The sequence below is a fragment of the Malus domestica genome, chromosome 04 (assembly GCF_042453785.1).
Source record: "Malus domestica chromosome 04, GDT2T_hap1".
Classification (NCBI taxonomy): domain Eukaryota; kingdom Viridiplantae; phylum Streptophyta; class Magnoliopsida; order Rosales; family Rosaceae; genus Malus; species Malus domestica.
Window position 1 is genome coordinate 28,557,351 of NC_091664.1, and position 18,211 is coordinate 28,575,561.

General features: G+C 37.8%; 4 protein-coding genes across 4 annotated transcripts; 2 read left to right on the forward strand and 2 right to left on the reverse strand.

Moving 5' to 3' along the window:
* Positions 1–2,523: 2,523 nt before the first annotated feature.
* On the forward strand, positions 2,524–6,345 carry LOC114824438 (vacuole membrane protein KMS1-like). Its single transcript, XM_029101448.2, has 8 exons — positions 2,524–2,806; positions 3,249–3,448; positions 3,669–3,747; positions 3,982–4,281; positions 4,661–4,818; positions 4,983–5,099; positions 5,377–5,556; positions 5,799–6,345. Exons 1-8 carry the CDS (start codon positions 2,755–2,757, stop codon positions 6,000–6,002), a joined length of 1,290 nt encoding a protein of 429 aa, XP_028957281.1. The 5' UTR covers positions 2,524–2,754; the 3' UTR covers positions 6,003–6,345.
* Positions 6,346–6,380: 35 nt separating this feature from the next.
* On the reverse strand, positions 6,381–7,748 carry LOC114824439 (F-box protein At1g55000-like). Its single transcript, XM_029101449.2, has 2 exons — positions 7,169–7,748; positions 6,381–6,949 (listed from the first exon to the last, which is right to left on the reverse strand). The coding sequence occupies exons 1-2, from the start codon at positions 7,619–7,621 to the stop codon at positions 6,566–6,568; spliced, it is 837 nt and encodes a 278-aa protein (XP_028957282.2). The 5' UTR covers positions 7,622–7,748; the 3' UTR covers positions 6,381–6,565.
* Positions 7,749–8,201: 453 nt separating this feature from the next.
* On the reverse strand, positions 8,202–11,014 carry LOC103433952 (protein AUXIN RESPONSE 4). Its single transcript, XM_008372258.4, has 2 exons — positions 9,660–11,014; positions 8,202–8,768 (listed from the first exon to the last, which is right to left on the reverse strand). The coding sequence occupies exons 1-2, from the start codon at positions 10,869–10,871 to the stop codon at positions 8,529–8,531; spliced, it is 1,452 nt and encodes a 483-aa protein (XP_008370480.3). The 5' UTR covers positions 10,872–11,014; the 3' UTR covers positions 8,202–8,528.
* Positions 11,015–11,385: 371 nt separating this feature from the next.
* Positions 11,386–17,645, forward strand: LOC103433951 (aminopeptidase P2). Its single transcript, XM_029101450.2, has 13 exons — positions 11,386–11,866; positions 12,713–12,838; positions 13,032–13,151; positions 14,339–14,614; positions 14,783–14,955; positions 15,089–15,334; positions 15,432–15,583; positions 15,789–15,979; positions 16,255–16,363; positions 16,456–16,610; positions 16,757–16,849; positions 17,129–17,209; positions 17,385–17,645. Exons 1-13 carry the CDS (start codon positions 11,543–11,545, stop codon positions 17,454–17,456), a joined length of 2,118 nt encoding a protein of 705 aa, XP_028957283.2. The 5' UTR covers positions 11,386–11,542; the 3' UTR covers positions 17,457–17,645.
* Positions 17,646–18,211: the final 566 nt, after the last annotated feature.

The window sequence follows — 18,211 nt, forward strand, 5'->3', positions numbered from 1 at the left end:
CAGAGCCATAAAACAGAACGTATGAACGTATGAGCCAATCGACGACTAAACAATTTTCATGATGAACCTTTCATTTGTTTTATACATATGGATGACTAAACGATCTCCAAATTGAATGATTTTTGCAAGTATGATCTACATATAAAGAGAATGTACGGTTTCAATTATGATATTTGGACGGTAAAAATTTGTTAATGTTAAGTAAGGAGACTTGTCCCACATAAAAAGAACACAAGCATTATACTTGCTTACATATTTTTAATTGGACCAAAAAAATAAATAAGGGTTGGTGGTTACACAAACTTAACTTTATTTCCTCTACGATTCCGTAATTTATACGCTTGCAATCATTCATATATTATACGCCCCTAAAATTATTAAGTAATACTAATAAACCAAATTGATCTTCCGAGCCATCAACATTGTTTGAGAGAAAATTACATAAAACGAAGACCCTAATGTGACAGCGTCTCAAATTTATTATGCATTGTAAAGTGTTTTAACTTTCTCACATGATATCGCATAAATGATTTAAGACACTGTCGCCTTAAGTTTCTCAGGTGATATCGCATGAATGATTTAAGACATTATCCCCTTAGCGTTGTTTTTATGCAACTCCTCCTCCGATTATAAAAAAGATCCCTTGGTATGCACCACATGAAGCTAGAGTCCAAATTAAAAACTTAGGCTAAATTTTGTGTTTTTTGTTTACTGAGTTCGATTTTCACCATCATATAAAAATGTGACATCTGAGATCACATTAGCCATCCCGCGGCAAGCCTCGCTCCACGCTTCGAGGCAATATTTAGTCTCTACTCGTTCAAGAATAGTGAGTTATGGCAGCCATTTCGAAAGTATCACTAGCTGCAAACAATGAAACACTAAGAAAAACAGTGAGTTTTGGCAGCCACTGGGGGTTGGGGCAACGCCTTCAACTCTATATTGCTAAGAAAAACTGATCGAAGAAGGCTCCATATCAAATTTCTTACAAGTAAATCTCTAGTGCAGTTAAGAAATTCATATTATCCGAAAAGTTGCAATAATTGGTATTGTTCAACTGTTCCTATAAAAACGCGTTATTTGAGAAATTTGATTGAAGACGTTTTTGCTTTATACTGTTTTAGACTTATAGTTATAAAAAAATAATAATCCATTTTACAAATACAATTTTAGACCCAACATTTTTAAGAAACTGCTTTAAAAAAATTAAGCAATTCCAAACTAGTCTATAAGAATCATGTTTCTTCTTCATATCAAATTGGGGAAGAGATCCCATCCGGATCACTCCCACCAAATCCTAGGGATTTGGAGATCTGGGCCCTTGAAATTTGATCCAACAGTTACAAATAAGGGATCCCTCTAAAAGTTATAATAATTGTAGTCGTTATATCAAATTTTAAGGGTCCGGATCCCTAGAACTTGGTGGGAGAGATCCGGATGGGATCTCTTCCCAAAATGGGGATCAATTAACATATAATCAAATGATGTACATGTCACGACTAGGGATGGGCAAATACCCATCGGTTACCCGCCCATTTAAATTTCACGGTTACAATTATGGGTAACCGTTTACATAAATAAACGGTTATGGATATAACCGTTTACTCGTGAAATTTAAATGGATTGTTATGGGTATTAACGGCGGTTATAAACGGGTAACTATTTATCCGTTTATTTTATATATGTAAAATTAATACAAAACATATTCCCTGTCGGACAAAACTTAGAAAAGTGAAAAAGAAAATTATGACAAATTTTTCTTTTTTAATTTTCAAATTGTAACTTTCTCTTAATATATGAAAAAGGAGTAAATGGTTTATTTTATATGAAAAAATTATGACAAATTATGACAGCTATATTCCATATTCTGTATGCACACTGTAAAAATTTGTCACATACACACACGATCACATATATTCCAGATTCTGGAATTACAAACTGTAAAAATTTGACACAAATTTTGTATACAGAAGATATGCAACTTGTGACATATACACACGATTGAATCTGTAAAAATTTGAATATGTAAAAGTTTGGAATTACAATTTTAGGACAAACTTTTTAAGTGTGTATATGTGACAAATTAATTTCTCTCACGTTGCATACATACGATTCAAATCATTCAAATTGTTTATTTTATATATTGTCAGAAAAAGAAAATTATGACAAATTTTTCTTTTTTAATTTTTAAGTTGTTAAAAAAACACGTTGACAGATGAAAACAAAGTAAATGGTAAAAAAGAAAGGATAAACAGGTTAAAAAATGATAAATGTGTAAACGGGTACTAAACGATTACGATTAAATGAGTACGTGGTTATGAATATGGGTATAACCGTTTAGGTAATTACCCAACAGATAAAAGATTATGCCGGTATGAGAATAAACGGTTATGGATAAATAAACACGGTTACCCGTCGGTCATAATCGTTACTCATCCCTAATCATTACTGTCCTAGTCAGCATAACGGAAGAAACTGAATTTCTACCCGTCAGAACTACACCATACGTGGCACTTTCTAGGAGCTGTTCAGAACGATTCCACATGCTCTCCGCCGCACCAAATTATTCCAAGTCTCCAACAACCCAGCTTCTTGGACGAGTTTTGCCACGCAAAACCGTGCTCTCTCTCTCTCTCCGTCCCCTGCACCTGCATTCCAACTTTCTTGTTATTCGGATTCTCTCCCTACGAATCCCTAATTTCCAATCCAAATATCTCAAATCGCACGTCCCGATTCAGTTTTTAGGGCTTCTGAATGGATCCCACAGACGCAGCCTCGTCGAATTCCACGGATTCCACCATCTCCGGTGAGTTAATTCGCAAGCTTCATCAAATTTTCTCTGCAATTACACAATCACATTGTGGGTGTGTGCAATTTTAAATTTTCGGAAGCAAAAATGATATGAATAAACTAATTTTTTTTTTAATAATTTTGTTTGATTTTTTTAGTTATAAGATGGGGGAGCTATTCAGCTGAGCTAATTACGAAAGGGGAAATCAAATGGAAACAGAAAGTTTCAATCTTTTTATTTTTTTAAATAAAAAGGGAAATTAAACATTTATGGTAGGTAAATGAAAACAAAAAGCTTCAAACTTTTAAAATGTTTAATAAATCCAATAGAGGAAAATAGTTCAATTTGTTTTCTATTTTCAGATTGCATATTTGAAGGTTGTCTGTAATAATAACTTAGCAGAGCTTTGATTAATTATGAATTCCAATGCATGTGCTCTGATCTTTTAATTTCGCAGGACTCCGTTTGAAGCATCACCGGGAACTAGAAAGGTTAACACTTACAATGCAGCCGCTAAAGACGTTAAAGTATTTCAATTTGGCTGTTGGCCAATATGTTCGGCGGTTCATGGCGAAAGGTGGTTGGTTTGTGCTTCTAATTATGTTAGCAGGAGGTATAGGAGTGATTACTATGACAATTGGTGGACTGCAACAAGAGGTATTAACTTCGTGGGAGACAATTTTGTGTTGGTGCATTTTGGTTTTTAGTTAGAGTAACCGATATTTTGTTGATTTGGATTACCTAATTTGGTTTGTCTAAGTTGTTGAGATAAAGATTTCCCGTGAGTGTTGCTTGTATTTTCATAATTGGGCATGTTTTTTTTCGTAATGTTGATTACTTTTGGATTTTATTTATTTTATGATTGATTGCAATGCAGCATGTTTGGGAGCTTATTCGTTATCTCCAATTTGGTCTCTGGTGGCTGGCTCTTGGTGTAGCATCATCAATTGGTCTTGGTAAGTATGAGTTATATTCTGAATAGCATGAAACTGTGAATTTCTGGTTGATGGATTTGACCTGGTTCCAAATTCTAAAAAAAAATCTTACTTGCTTTACAAACTAAACCAAAATGCATAAGTAACAATTCAGAATGATACAAGCAAATCATTTTCTTCTAAAATTATGTTGGGGGAAGAACGCACCTCTGAACACAACTCTGAATGTTTTTGTTATATCACTATTCTATGCAGGATCTGGTTTGCACACGTTTGTGCTGTATTTGGGGCCTCATATAGCTCTTTTTACCATGAAAGCCGTGGACTGTGGCAGAGTTGACATAAAAGGTGCCCCCTATGACACCATTCAATGGAGAAGTGGTCCTTCATGGGTGGACAGAGAATGCTCTGAATATGGCGCCCCACTATTCTTATCACAGCACGGTTCAAGGGTTCCTCTTAGCAGCATTTTGCCTCAGGTTCAGCTAGAGGCTATTCTATGGGGAGTCGGAACTGCACTGGGAGAGCTTCCTCCGTATTTCATATCAAGAGCCGGTAAGTACAGACAACAATCTATGTTCTTACACACTATTTAGGTATGTTCTCGATCAGCTCTGTAACCTTTGTTAAGTTGTAGTAAACAGTTTTCTAGTCAGGAACAACCTGTTCGAAAAACCTCATCTAGTCTAGCTTTATCGACACAATAATCTATATGCTTATTTTACATCTATGCATATCAAGAAGATATAGTTACTAGTCACCTTTAGAAAAAAAATTTGGTACTTCTTTCTTGGCCCTTTATAAGTCCGGATCATTTTCCTGATTGTTTAACATGATTACATACTGTAAGGGTGAGTGAGTTGGATAGTTTAGAAGTTTCAAATCACTAATTTTTCCCTGAACAAAATTTTGAATCTCTCTTTCTTAAGTGCAGCTAGTATATCTGGTCAAAAGTTGGAAGTCATGAAAGAGTTGGATTCTTCCTCAACTGAAGATAATGGAATGATAGCTAACCGCCTCAACCGGATGAAATCATGGCTTCTTTCGCATACACAATATCTGAACTTTTTAACTATATTAGTTCTTGCTTCGGTAATTTTTCTTTCTTAATGCTAATTATACCCGTGGTGTTGCAACATTCTTTGAACACATGTTGCATTTAATTCCCTTTTGCAGTGCACTAGACTTCTCTTTTTTATTTTTTCTTAAAATCAGTTTTAAGACATCTTAAGGTGCTTCTCCAAAATAATTTTCAGGTGCCCAACCCTCTATTTGACCTTGCTGGTATATTGTGTGGACAATTTGGCATTCGGTTTTGGACATTCTTTCTAGCAACATTGATTGGAAAGGCATTTATTAAAACTCACATACAGGTTTGCTAACTTGTAAACTCATACTGGCACAGATTTTCTCTTGTTATTTTGAGGTGTTTTGCTTCATTTATAGTGAGTTCTAAGAACTGTTTATAAGAAATCCGCGCATCACGGATTGGATCCTGCTCCATCCAATCAGATGTTTAAACACGGTTTTGATTTTATTTCTCCAGAACATGCTTACCGAGGTTCCTAGTTTACTATTTTAAAGTTCCTTGCATTGAACAATGCACTAGTTTACATATTTTGAAGTGGTTATGTTGCCCTGTAATTGCAGACAGTTTTCATCATCTCAGTTTGCAACAATCAGCTTCTAGACTTGGTAGAAAATAAATTGATTTGGTTGTTTGGCTTTTTCCCTGGATTTGGTTTGGTTGTGCCCGACCTCATCAGCAAACTACATACTGTGAAAGACAAGTATGTACATGCCTCACCTCCAGCCCCCTCAAACAGCAAGGTAGTGTTTTCTGAATTTTGGCTTTTGCATCCATATGCTGTGTATAAAGTTCATTTCCGACAAAAAGGGTTTGGGTATATTTTGGACCGAAAGTGGGGAAACATAATCCATTAGCTAGTTGGTAAATTGAATTCTGCATACATGTTACTGAACCTGAGGATTTTTGTACTTCTGTTTCGAGTACTTAAGAAATGACTATGCTTGTCCTTTAACATATGTTTTTCCCCATTTTCTGCTTTCAGGATAAAAAGTGGGACTTATCATTTAGTTCGATTTGGAACACAGTTGTGTGGCTCATGCTTATGAACTTCTTCCTCAAGATTGTGACGGCAAGTGCACAAAGCGTTCTCAAGGAAGAACATGAAAGGGAGTTGACTGCATTGTCCAACAATCTGCATTCATCCAACCATAAAAGTAGTGCCGGTTGCAGCCAAGCCTCTGATTGAATTTTCCGAAAGCTGTTCCGGTTTGATTATTTTTTTTTTCTTTCCCTTTTCTGGTATTCACATCATCGGAGTTTAGCGCAGAAATTTTTGTATCTGCCATGATTACTTCTCCCGTAGCTTCCACCCGTTTATCTCTGTTTCAGTTTGTACATATAAAACATGAAGTGAAACATAGGTAAACCCGTAGAAGTATCTACATGTAGTATAGTTTATAGGGGGAAGTTTATCTGTGCATTTATCGGCGATCTCGATCTGCCTTTGTATTGAGAAATCTGCCCATTCTGGGAAATGCAATGGAATAAAGTCTAGTCTCCACTTTGTTGGAGGAGATTCTGAGTTCAAATTTCATGAACGATAGTTGTTAATCAAAAAACGAAATGATGAACAAGATTCTCTATTTAAATCCAAAGGCTTTGTGCCACTATTACAATTACAAATCACAGGACTTGCATACATTTGAATTTGATTCATTGGCTGATAGAACAAGCATTACAAGTTGAAACTCACTGGGCAAAAGCGCTACTGGCAGAAGCGCTTATGACAGAAGCAGTCCTGGATGAGCCCTAAGCAAAGCCGAGGTGAGTGTGGGTCTCCCACCTAAGGTCCTGGGAGAACTGAGAGATTGCAGCTCTTGGATCACCGCCGGCAATGGACAAGTAGTAGTTTACAGTTGCATCATCTACTTGCAGACTTCTCCTCAGCGATTCAACCACTCTTTTCTTGGTCTGCAAGACAGAGCATGAAGAGCTGCTGCCGCCGATGGTTTTCGGGTCGGGGCCGCCTTCCAAATACAACACAGCCACTTCTCTCTTTGCATAACTATCCACTTCTACATAGCAGGTTGCATCCGAAAGCATCTCCGCGTTGCTTATCGGAATCAGCAATCTCTCCCGAGAGTATATTCCGTGCTCGCTCATCATGTTGTTCAATCGTTTTATGTCCATCACCTGAAAGAAATCGAATTAATACTACGTTTGGGCTTACAAGCACTTCCAGTTGCTTTTCCAAGAAGCATTTTCAACAAATATTTCGACTTTTTTTTTTCTTTAATAAAAGCACTTCTAAGTATGCTTCGTACAGAAGCAGTCCCAAACTGGCCTAAAAGTGTTTTGCATTTTCATTTTCTCGGCAATCAAACAGATGATAAGAACCAAAAGCATGCGTACCTGAACGGAATACTTGACGGCGAGGCTAGCGACGCTGTCGCCCCGGACAATCCGGTGCGAGATGGCGAATTTTCCGATCGAATTGTCCCTCCAGAAGCTTAAAGACGAGGGCTTTCCAATCACCTCCTTCAGATTCCAAGGGGACTTGAAGGCTTTATCGACGATCTCCTGATCGGAGGCCACGGAATTCCAGACCCGGCAGACGCAGCTGGAGCGAGCGAGGTCGGGAATCGGGAGCTTCTCGAAGATGAGGCGGAGGGTGTCGCGGCAAGTCAAGGCCGAGAAGTGAGAGTTCATCGGGGATATGGTGGTGGTAGAGTCGGAGTATTCGCCGAGGGTCTGGGTGGAGGTGGTGTCGGCGCCGGCGTTGAGAGGATTGTGGATGTCGTCGTCGTTTTCTTCGTCTCCGCAGCAACCCATTGTCGTTTGGGAGGAGAGTTCAGATTCTGTCATATTTATTATTTATATTTTTAACTGATGAAATTTTATGGCTTGTTTTTTATTTTATTAAATTTTCTTTGTTTATTATTGTTGTCTGAAATCTATTTTACAAAGAGTCTGCTATCCACACATCTGTTTTTACTTTTCACATAATTCTTATTAATTTATGTCCGTTGATTTTTTTCAATTCATCTAATCCGATGGCCGAAAACCAAAAAGATGTGGGAGAAGTAAAAAGAGGTATGTGGATATCACATCCCTTTCCAAAGTATTAAATTTACTAACCACCCACAATCAAGTTATAAAAATTAATTTCTAAGCGTTTGAAAATCAAGAAATTAATTTTTAAGCATTTTAAAATTAAGAAATGACTCTTATCTTAGGTCTAACACTCATCTAAGGTCCGTGGTTGTGAATTTTCTTTGTAATATTGTGTTTTAAAATTTGTTTTGTTTTTAATTTTTTTTTAAAGTGACCCTTCAACCAGATTACAAGGACCAAAAATCTTATACTTTGCTCATTATATAAAGTGGAGGAAAATCTAAATGGGAAAAGAAGGAATGGCAAACGAAAATTATATGGGAGAGAGGAATCAGTAAAAGACAGTAAGACACTATAAACCTGCGTAACTAGAACGTCATTGCGCTCAGTTCTGTGAAATGAGGTCTTACTACATAGTACATACCTAAAAATCATATATCAACCAGCTTCCTTTCTTAAATTTAGAATACAAAATACAATGCATCACAGCTTCAAAGATTCAGCAGAACAAACATCTTCATCGACGAATCTTGTACGGCAGATAAAAATTTCTTAGCGTTGATGGCAGAGCAAAAGGATTAGTCCAGTGGCGTAAAATCGAATTTCTACCTCAACTGCATGCTAACTTGGGAAAAAGTTGAAAACAAAATAAAACTCATCAACTTGCCCATCCATGACCGTGGCCAAGACCGTACGCATCAGGATAACTAGCTCCGTGACTGTGATGGTGCTCATGCCCATCGCCATGGTGATGATGATGATGATCACTACTTTTTGCTTCATCAAGCATCTTCTGAATATGCTCGGGGATCGGCTCTTCCTCAACCTTTCTGACAGTAGCAGGCAGTGAGGACACGAAATAAGCAATCTTTTCAGCTACCTCGTCAGCTGCGTCCTCCTACATCAGCCAAAGAAATACAACAGCTTAATGGAACTTCCACAACCGATGAGTGAGAAGACTTTGCAACAGAGGAATTTCTTGAACTACTTGCCATGTTGTTCAACACAATTCAAAGTTGACCCACAAAAATGGAAATTAAAATCAAACTCTTTAGCTTTAAAGTAGGAAACATCATTTGGTATTTTGAGTGCATTAAAAGCATCATACTGAATGTTAATCCAAATACACTGCGTATCGTTGAGATGAAATTTTTCAACATTCTTTTTAATCATACATTTGCAGTTAAGTCCAAACAATGTTACTACATTGAATTCAGTCTAATCCTGAATTTTCAAAATAATTGCTAGCTTGATAAGTTGTAGCTATAGTACATATTCTGTATAGTCAATGCTGTAGATTCAAGACTTAGAAGCAGAAGCATTTTAACGTTGCCATAAACAAACCGCCAGCTTCTTGACTTACAAACCACTTCAGGTATTCTACATTTTCAAGTAGGAATATCTGGTTACACTGATTTTAAATCAAGGCTAGCCATCCAAAACCTAGCCTCGTCCACCCAGCAACTGCTGCTCTTCCCTGAATATACCATTAGATACTAATCTTCTATCGCAATTTGAAGTCGTATAATTCTACTTACATGCAGTATATAATTCTACTTACATGCAGTACAAAGACAAGTTCAGAATACAACAGAGACATTGTCTAGTGTTCACCAGACACAAGTTTAATTGCTATACGAATTTCATATTTTTCTACCATTTAGAACTTGTAAAAGTATAATTGTAAGGAAACCAAGACCTAGCCAAATTTATCCTAAATATTGAGATTTTCGGTCTTATCACATACAAGAAAATCAAGCGGTAGTTCATAAATATATCGAATCCTCACCTGAGGCCACCGCCCACCTGAATGCGTGACAAAATTTGCCTGTGGAAGTGCACTTGCAACACGGCTTCCCTCTTCACTCCATTCCTTGGACCAACTGCTAGACCAAAGCACCTGCATTGGCACACCTTTCAATCCATCCGAAATGCCCCATTCTGCTATATCAAAGCTATGATTCAACTTCTTTCCCATTCCAAAGATGGCTCTTGTCCCATCCCTACCCTTCAAAAGAAGTCTATGTGCATCGACATCCAAAACATCAATCCCCCTACAGCAACTCAACCTAATCAACCAAGTATAAGCATGTGAAAACCTCAGCACAAACTCCCTAATCATTGGCACTCCAAAAACCCACAAAGGCAAAGCACCTGTCGATCTGGGTGAGGTATCAATGAGCGTTACACTCCTCACCGATCCCGCATTTTCCAAAACCCAATTTGCAACCATCCCCAAAGCTGAATCATGCAACACCAAATGCACAGGGGCCAAACCCGTCGTCTCAATTACCTGCCCCAACACCTTACCAATCTCATCAGGACCCATTTCAATTGGCCTCACAACCTTCTGCTTAGAAACCCGAGCTTCGATTTCTTCATACGGAATCTGCCCTGTTTCAATTATCTGATCAAATGCCCAAAACAAACCCTTTTCCTGAATTTCACCATACACATTCCAAAATCTCCCTAAAATCCCACTTTCCCCCTCTCCAACCTCCACCAACGATTTGCCCGAAAACCCGTTTCCGGGCAAATCAAACGCAACCGCACGAGCCACTTTGGACCTCAAAGATTCAACAACTTTTCGAAACGAGTAAGAACTAAGCCCCAGGCCATGAACAATAACTACATTTTCCGATCCTACAGAACCTTTCTCAGTATAAAAAACTTCAAACGGGTTTTGATTCGGATGAGTTTGTACCTTTATGGTGCGACCCTTCGAGTAGTGCTGACGGAGAGCGGCGGGAAGGCTCAAAAACCAAGACTTTGGGTCCTGTGGAGAGAGAGAGGAGAGAGAAATGAAGAAGACGGTGACGAGAGAGACTATGAGAGTGAAGTAGAACCAAAAAACAAATGGATTTTGGGCGTTTTGCGGTGGTTTTGGCGTCGGCGATGTGGGTTTTGGTGGTGGAGTTGACTTGATCTCTTCTGGCGACGACCGCTTCGGTTTCCGGGTTCGACGGTGTTGGTCTTCGTCTTCCTCTGTGATGGTCACCATTGAAGAAAAATGGAAGCTTTTCGGGTTGGTTTTTGATCTGCGGAGTAGAACTCAAAAGTAAATCGAGAGAGCACGCTAGTTGAAAAAAAAAAAGAAAATTGTAGAATTTTTCCCATAATTTTAACTCAATTGATCAATAATTTTATAATTAAAAATTCATGACTATTGATCTCTTAAAACATTAAAACATGTAATTATAGTCATTTTTGTTACTTCAGTATAATTATATTAAAGTTGAGAAATTATTATTTTAATTAAGTTAAAGGTAAAAGACCATTTCTCTAATGGGTTAAAATTAAGAGACCATTGTTATTTTTCTTATTTAATTTTTTATATTTATCCCTTAATTCAGTCTCACGTGACTTATTCTAAGGAAATTCTAATGAAATTGACGAAAAATATCATAAGTACACGTTTTAATAAATTAAAAGAATAATAATTATATATATATATTTTTGTTAAGAGACCACCATTCGAATTAGATTGAAATTAAGCAATCATTATTACAATTTCTTTTAGAAATAAAATGAGACAAGGAGAGAAAGGGGAGGCAAGAAACGACAAGTCGTTGTTAATCGCATCTTCTTCCCTCTCCGTGTGGTGACTGATAAGATAACTGACGCTGTTCTTTCAACAACTCTTTCCTTCTCGCTCTACTGAGTTTTGCTACGATGCACTCACTGTCATCACAGGCAGTGCGCCCTCTCTCCTTTCCCTCCGCCCGCTCTCACTACTTCCGCCGCTTCCTCCCCCTCTCGCTCCCCATTTTCCACAATTCCAAGTCCCACCCCAAAATTTTCACTATTTCTCCAAAAGCTCCGGTCTTGATGATCCGAAATTGCACCTCCATCTCCGCAAAGCCTTCGTCGGAGCTCCGAAACAAGCGATCCAGTTCGGATTCTTCCGATGAGAAGCTACGCGCCCTCCGCCAGCTCTTCTCGAAGCCCGGCGTCGGCATCGACGCCTATATCATTCCTTCTCAGGATGCTCACCAGGTTAAATTTTGTTGCTTTTTGGGTTTAATTTGAGGTTTTACTGTTCATGGGGAATTTAATGGCTGTAGAATTTTGTTTTGCTTTGTTTGGCTTGAGCTATTATACTACGAATTACGAGCTTTTTTATTTCTGAATTTTGGATTTTAGATTGTGTGTTGTATGTAGAATTTAACTGGGTTTTGATTATTTTGGAGCTAATATCTTGCATATTGTTGTTTTGTTTCAATTTTATAGTTTTCGGCCATTGAGTTTTGGATTTTTTTTTTCTTGGATTGTGTGTTTTATGTGGAATTTAACTGGGTTTTGATTTTTGTGGAGCTAATATTTGCAAGTTTGTTGCTTTTTGTTTCAATTTACAGTTTTGTTTTATTGACTAGCTTCCTTTTTTCCGTTTTTATGGTCCGGGATGGTGTGGTGGTTGTCAAATTCACTTGGGATTGTCAGTTTAAGCTTTTGTTTCCGAAATTTCGAGATTTGATTTTACTTGTACATTTATTTTCTGTACAATTGTAGTTTTATTGGTATGGTGTGCTTTGTGTTGTGTGAACTATTCAAGTGGGTTTTTACTGATTGAAGCATTTCGATTGTAAGATTAAAATTTCGTTGAAGTTTTTCTTTTGTTTGCTATATTGGGAGTTATGAGTAAAACAGAAAGAAAATGCTTTAGTTCTTTTCGCCTGTAGGCGTATCTAAGAGCTTCGACATTATTTATTGCTTTGTTTCACTCCCTAGTTCCTATGTATTACAAGAACCAAACAGTCTTAGTTGCTGGATCTTATGTTCATTTGGCATATAGCTAGAGTGGCTTTGAGTTCTTATATACTATGTTACCTGTTTTGTCTGCAGAGTGAGTTCATTGCTGAATGTTATATGAGGAGGACCTTTATATCGGGGTTCACAGGAAGTGCTGGAACTGCTGTCGTCACAAAGGATAAAGCTGCTCTTTGGACAGATGGGCGCTACTTTCTTCAGGTCTGTAAACATCATTTTGATGCTTCTTGTTATGATGGTCTCTTGTGTTACTATATCTTTTCTATCTGCACATCATATAACTCAATTCTTTAGAGTTTTGTTTTTGGAATGCTGTTGGGAGAGTGGTGTCTCTTTGTGTATCATCTGGGCCATGGTGTGATTCCTGACAGATTTTACCCTTTCCTACTATTAGGCTGAAAAGCAGCTGAGCTCTAGTTGGATTCTCATGCGGGCAGGTTCTCTAGGAGTTCCTACGACTATTGAATGGTTGAATAATGTTTTGGCTCCTGGTGGGAGAGTTGGCATCGATCCTGTGAGCAATACTTATCCTCTTAAATTGGATCTTCAACATGTCTTTTCATAAGTTTCTATCTCTAAGACCATCTCCAACCGTTGGGCTAAAAGCCAAATTTTTTAGCCTGGACAATTTAGCTTTTAGCCCAGAAACAGTTTTTTTGCTCCAATCCTTCTGGCCTAAAATTTTAGCCCGGAATTATTAAAGAATGAACTTAGGCTAATTTTTTTCTTAAATTTACTTTAAAAAAAAAATCATGTAGACTATCGTAAATTAATTCTATGAACATTTTAATCTAAAAATATTTAAATTCTGATAAATATTGAAAAATCACTAAATCCATATATGAAACTCATGAAACACTATGGAAGAATATGAAAATCATGATAGAGATGTATAAACACAAAATTTGGAAATGGTAGGAAGAAAATTTTGAATAATTGTAGGAGAAAAGTGAGTTTTGTGTGGATGTTTGAACAAATACATAGGTATTTATAGAGTTTTTTGTTAAATTTTGAGTTAAATTTTTTTTTAATTATTTTAGTCGTTGGATTTAAATTGGGCCGTTAGATCTTTTTTTTTACCATCAGATTTGATTATATTCGATTTCCGTCGTTGGATTCAATAAATATATAAATATAAAAACAAAAAAAATATAAATTTGAATCTAGGCCATTGGATCAACCAACGGCCTGTTGATCGCGACCGTCGGATCAAAGTAGTCGTTGGGGTTCCTGGGAAAGGTGGCCGATAGGCCCACGTGGGTGGGGCCTTGTCTGTCTGAAGGGTCGTGAGTCGTGCGCGTCAGGCGAGTGGGTGGGGGGGATTGGGGCACAGATGCCGGGTTTCACTCATTTCGGTGAGGCCCACACCGAATCTTGGGCTAAATTTTGGGGGGAATTTGGCTTGGGTTTGGCTTTTAGCTTTTAGCCCAAAGATTTGGCTTGGGTTTTTGGGGGGGGGGGGGGAATAGGGGGGAGAAATTTGGCATTTAGCCCATGGTTGGAGATGGTCTAACAAACACTACTGTTTTTTTTACTTGTTGAACTACTTATTTTTGAAATGTGGAATTTAACTACCTCTCTGATATTCATTTTTATCCTCCGAATTACAATTACCATCATTAATTATTAATTTTATTTTCCATTTATCATACTTGCTTTATTTATGATGCCACCTTCTCCATCATATTGTGAAGGGAGCAGTTTCTGTTTTCTTCCGAGGCTGCAGAAGAATTGAAACAAGGTATTGCAAAGAAGAACCATGAGTTGGTTTTCCTGTATGATAAAAATCTGGTGGACGAAGTATGGAATGAATCAAGACCAAAGCCTTCAAACAAACCAGTGAGAATACATGATCTCAAGTATGCTGGTGTAGATGTAGCATCAAAGTTGTTGTCTTTGAGGTCGGAACTTGCTGATGCTGGTTCATCTGCAATAATTATATCTATGCTCGATGAAGTTGCCTGGCTGTTGAACTTGGTAATACCTCTTAACATCTCTGTGAGATTTTTTGGCAGAGACGTGCTGTTGTCAGCTATTGTCTGGATTCCTTGGACCACTATCAAAATATGATTTGAATTTATCCATAAATTCCTGCTTTTGTGTTTAATTTATTAATACAAATGATGTGCTAAATTTCTTTTGCAGAGAGGAAGTGATGTTCCACATTCACCCGTTATGTATGCATATCTGATTGTAGAGATTGATAAAGCAAAATTATTTATAGATACTTCTAAAGTGAGCACAGAGGTGATGGATCACTTGAAGAAGGCAGGCATTGAAGTGTTGCCATATGACTCCATTCTTTCTGAAGTAGAAGGGTGAGGTCTCTGATTTGTAGGCTGTACTAGTCCGGCTATTTGTGATATTGTTTAATTTGAAATTTGTATTATGTTAACATCTCAGTTTTCTCAGACCTTCGTCGATAATAGCAAACCTACTTTTCATTTTCAGTCTGGCAGCAAAAGGGGCTAAAGTTTGGATGGATATATCTTCTCTTAATGCTGCTATTGTCAACACCTTTAACTCTGCTTGTGAAAGATATTATGAGAGCCTTAAAAGTAAAAGAAAAAGTAAGAGTGACGACTCAAATGGTTGGTCTGGAGGACCGACTGGAATTTATAGAGTGTCCCCTGTATCTTTGGCAAAGGCAGTTAAAAATGATTCTGAGTTGGAAGGCATGCAGAGTTGTCATTTAAGGTAATTTTTTCTTCCCTCCGAACTTGACTTTGTGCTGATAATCATATTCTTCTGCTTTGCATATCATGGTTTGGTTCCCTTCTTTTCTGATGTGCAGAGATGCTGCTGCTCTAGTGCAGTTTTGGGTTTGGATGGAGGAGAAAATTAACGAGAACATGAAATTGACTGAGGTAGAGGTTGCAGAAAAACTTCTTGAATTTCGTTCGGCGCAGTCTGGTTTCCTAGATACAAGCTTTGACACCATAAGCGGTACATGCCACTTCCTTATTTTTTGTTACCTTTTTTTATACTATAGTTCTTTGAGTTTTTTACCTTCATTGCCATAGATAAGCATGCTCTTATATCCTAGGCTTACTACTTGGATATTTTATTCCACTTCTCTTTCTTCTTTTGAAGTTAGTAGTTCTTTTTTTGGTTTCTTCAACGCCTTACAATGTAAATTATAATATTCCAGGTTCTGGTGCAAATGGTGCTATCATACATTACAGAGCAGAACCAGATAGTTGTAGTGTTGTGGATGACAAGAAACTCTTCCTATTGGATAGCGGAGGTCAATATGTTGATGGAACAACTGACATAACTAGGACTGTACATTTTGGTGAACCTACCACACGACAAAAAGAATGCTTTACCCGAGTTTTGCAGGTATATAATTAATGTACTTTAGTATTCTACTCCTAGGAGGTCGCACTTGGTGCGATGGCAAGTGCCTTCGCCCATGAGCGGTAGGTCTCGGGTTCGAGACTTGGGAGCAGCCTCTCCATAAATGGGGGTAAGGCTAGCCGACATTGACCTCTCCCAGACCCTGCGTAAAGCGGGAGCCTTATGCACTGGGTACGACCTTAGTATTCTACTCCTAACACTGACTAATTTGATGCCCTGATTGTCTCTGAGTTTTCTGATAGAGTTTGCAATTGCAGGGTCATATAGCTCTTGATGAGGCAGTATTCCCTGAAAACATGCCCGGTTTTGTGTTAGATGCATTTGCTCGATCCTCCCTTTGGAAGATAGGACTGGATTATCGACATGGTATTTTCCTTGAATTTCTGTAAAATTATCATAATTTTTTTCCTTTCTGAAATGAGCTCAGTTATTTTTACTTTTGCCTTTAATGGTGGTAGGAACTGGGCATGGTGTGGGAGCTGCATTAAATGTTCATGAGGGGCCTCAAGGTATTAGCTTTCGATTTGGAAATATGACTCCGTTACAGAAGGGCATGATTGTTAGCAATGAACCTGGCTATTATGAAGACCATGCCTTTGGCATTCGGATTGAGGTACCCCCACCCTCCCTTCTCTCTCTGCACATTGTATTTGTAATATTGATGCTAATTTTCCTTGTTGCTCTACAATCAGAACGATTTTATGCTCATTTATCTTCCACTCTTGTTCCATACTATTCCACATATTCATCTCCATACAGAATCTCCTTGTTGTGAAAGAAGTCAACACACCAAATCGTTTTGGAGGAATTAGCTACCTGGGATTTGAAAAACTCACATTTGTCCCGATTCAGGTATGCATTTGGTTACCTAGTAGTCCAATTGGTTATGACTTACGAGCATGACCTTTTTCAGTGAGTGCCTAACCAATACATTAGTGCTCGAAACCTTTTAGTTTGGCTTGACTAAGAAAACCAAATTTGAAGTCAAACAATCCCCCTATTCACACTGGCTTTTACTTTTAGCATGGCTTTGGTGTTGGAACGACCCTTAACAAGTTCATATTAGTGATTTATTGTTAAAAGAAGGGATGGTTTCTATGGTTTTCTTTTGATATGGTTTTTACCATGCAGGCTAAAATGATCGACTTATCTTTGCTTTCCGCTGCGGAGTTTGATTGGCTTAATGATTACCATTCACAAGTTTGGGCGAAGGTTAGTACAGATCAAGAAAACCATATTTTCTTTCGAGGGTTGTGTCTATATTGAATAAAAAGCTCATGTTGGGTGTGCGTGTTTGTGGGTATAGAGTTAAATTTATCTTGGTAATATCATTAAGTCGTTCTGGATTCGGTTTTAGATGTTAGAACTAACTTCTAAGGTTACGCAGGTCTCCCCTCTTGTGGAGGGTTCTGCTCGTCAATGGCTTTGGGACAACACAAGGCCGCTCGTGAAGCAGTGATTCGTATTTCTATCCATCAGTCTCTCTTCTCCCATGTTGTACCCTTTTATACACACGAATAGTAGCTAGCCCCAACGATAAGACGATCAAATATATAACCTTGTACATAATTTGCTCCGGAGGCGGTGATACTTCTCAAGATTATTAAACTGTTCAATTGAATTTAGTAGTGTGCTTTTGTTATTGGCATTTCAAAATCGTCCGACGTGTTTCATTTATGAAAACGAAAAGAACATATACATGGAGGAGTACATGCAGGATGGCTTTTTTGGAGTAACAACGAAAACCTCATTTTGTTTTACAAAAGTACTCACCAAGATCACTTGTTTTTTTCACACCCTACTCAACATGCTTTGCCTCTGTAATTTTCCATAGCATTGGTAGCGAATTCGAATGCCACTTCTTTCGTGATCCATCAACGTCAACATCGTCGTACTTGGATACGTTCAATAACATATGGAAAACACAACGAAAAACGACACATGTAACGCAGTGCTTGGAAGAAGCTAAAATAGTGTATAAATTTATCTTTTTCTTACGTGTTTTAACAACTATGAATTAATGTGCTCCATGATGTTTTAACAACTGTTAATTAATTTACAAGTCATAATGGACTCATTCTTTAGTTAGGCTCGCTCTTTTTGCACTTTACATTCGGTTTTGGGACGTCAAATTTGGGTTTTGAATGAAGCTACAGACGAACAAACAATGCTTCACAAAATGGTCAGAAGTTGTTATTATCACTTATAAGTCAC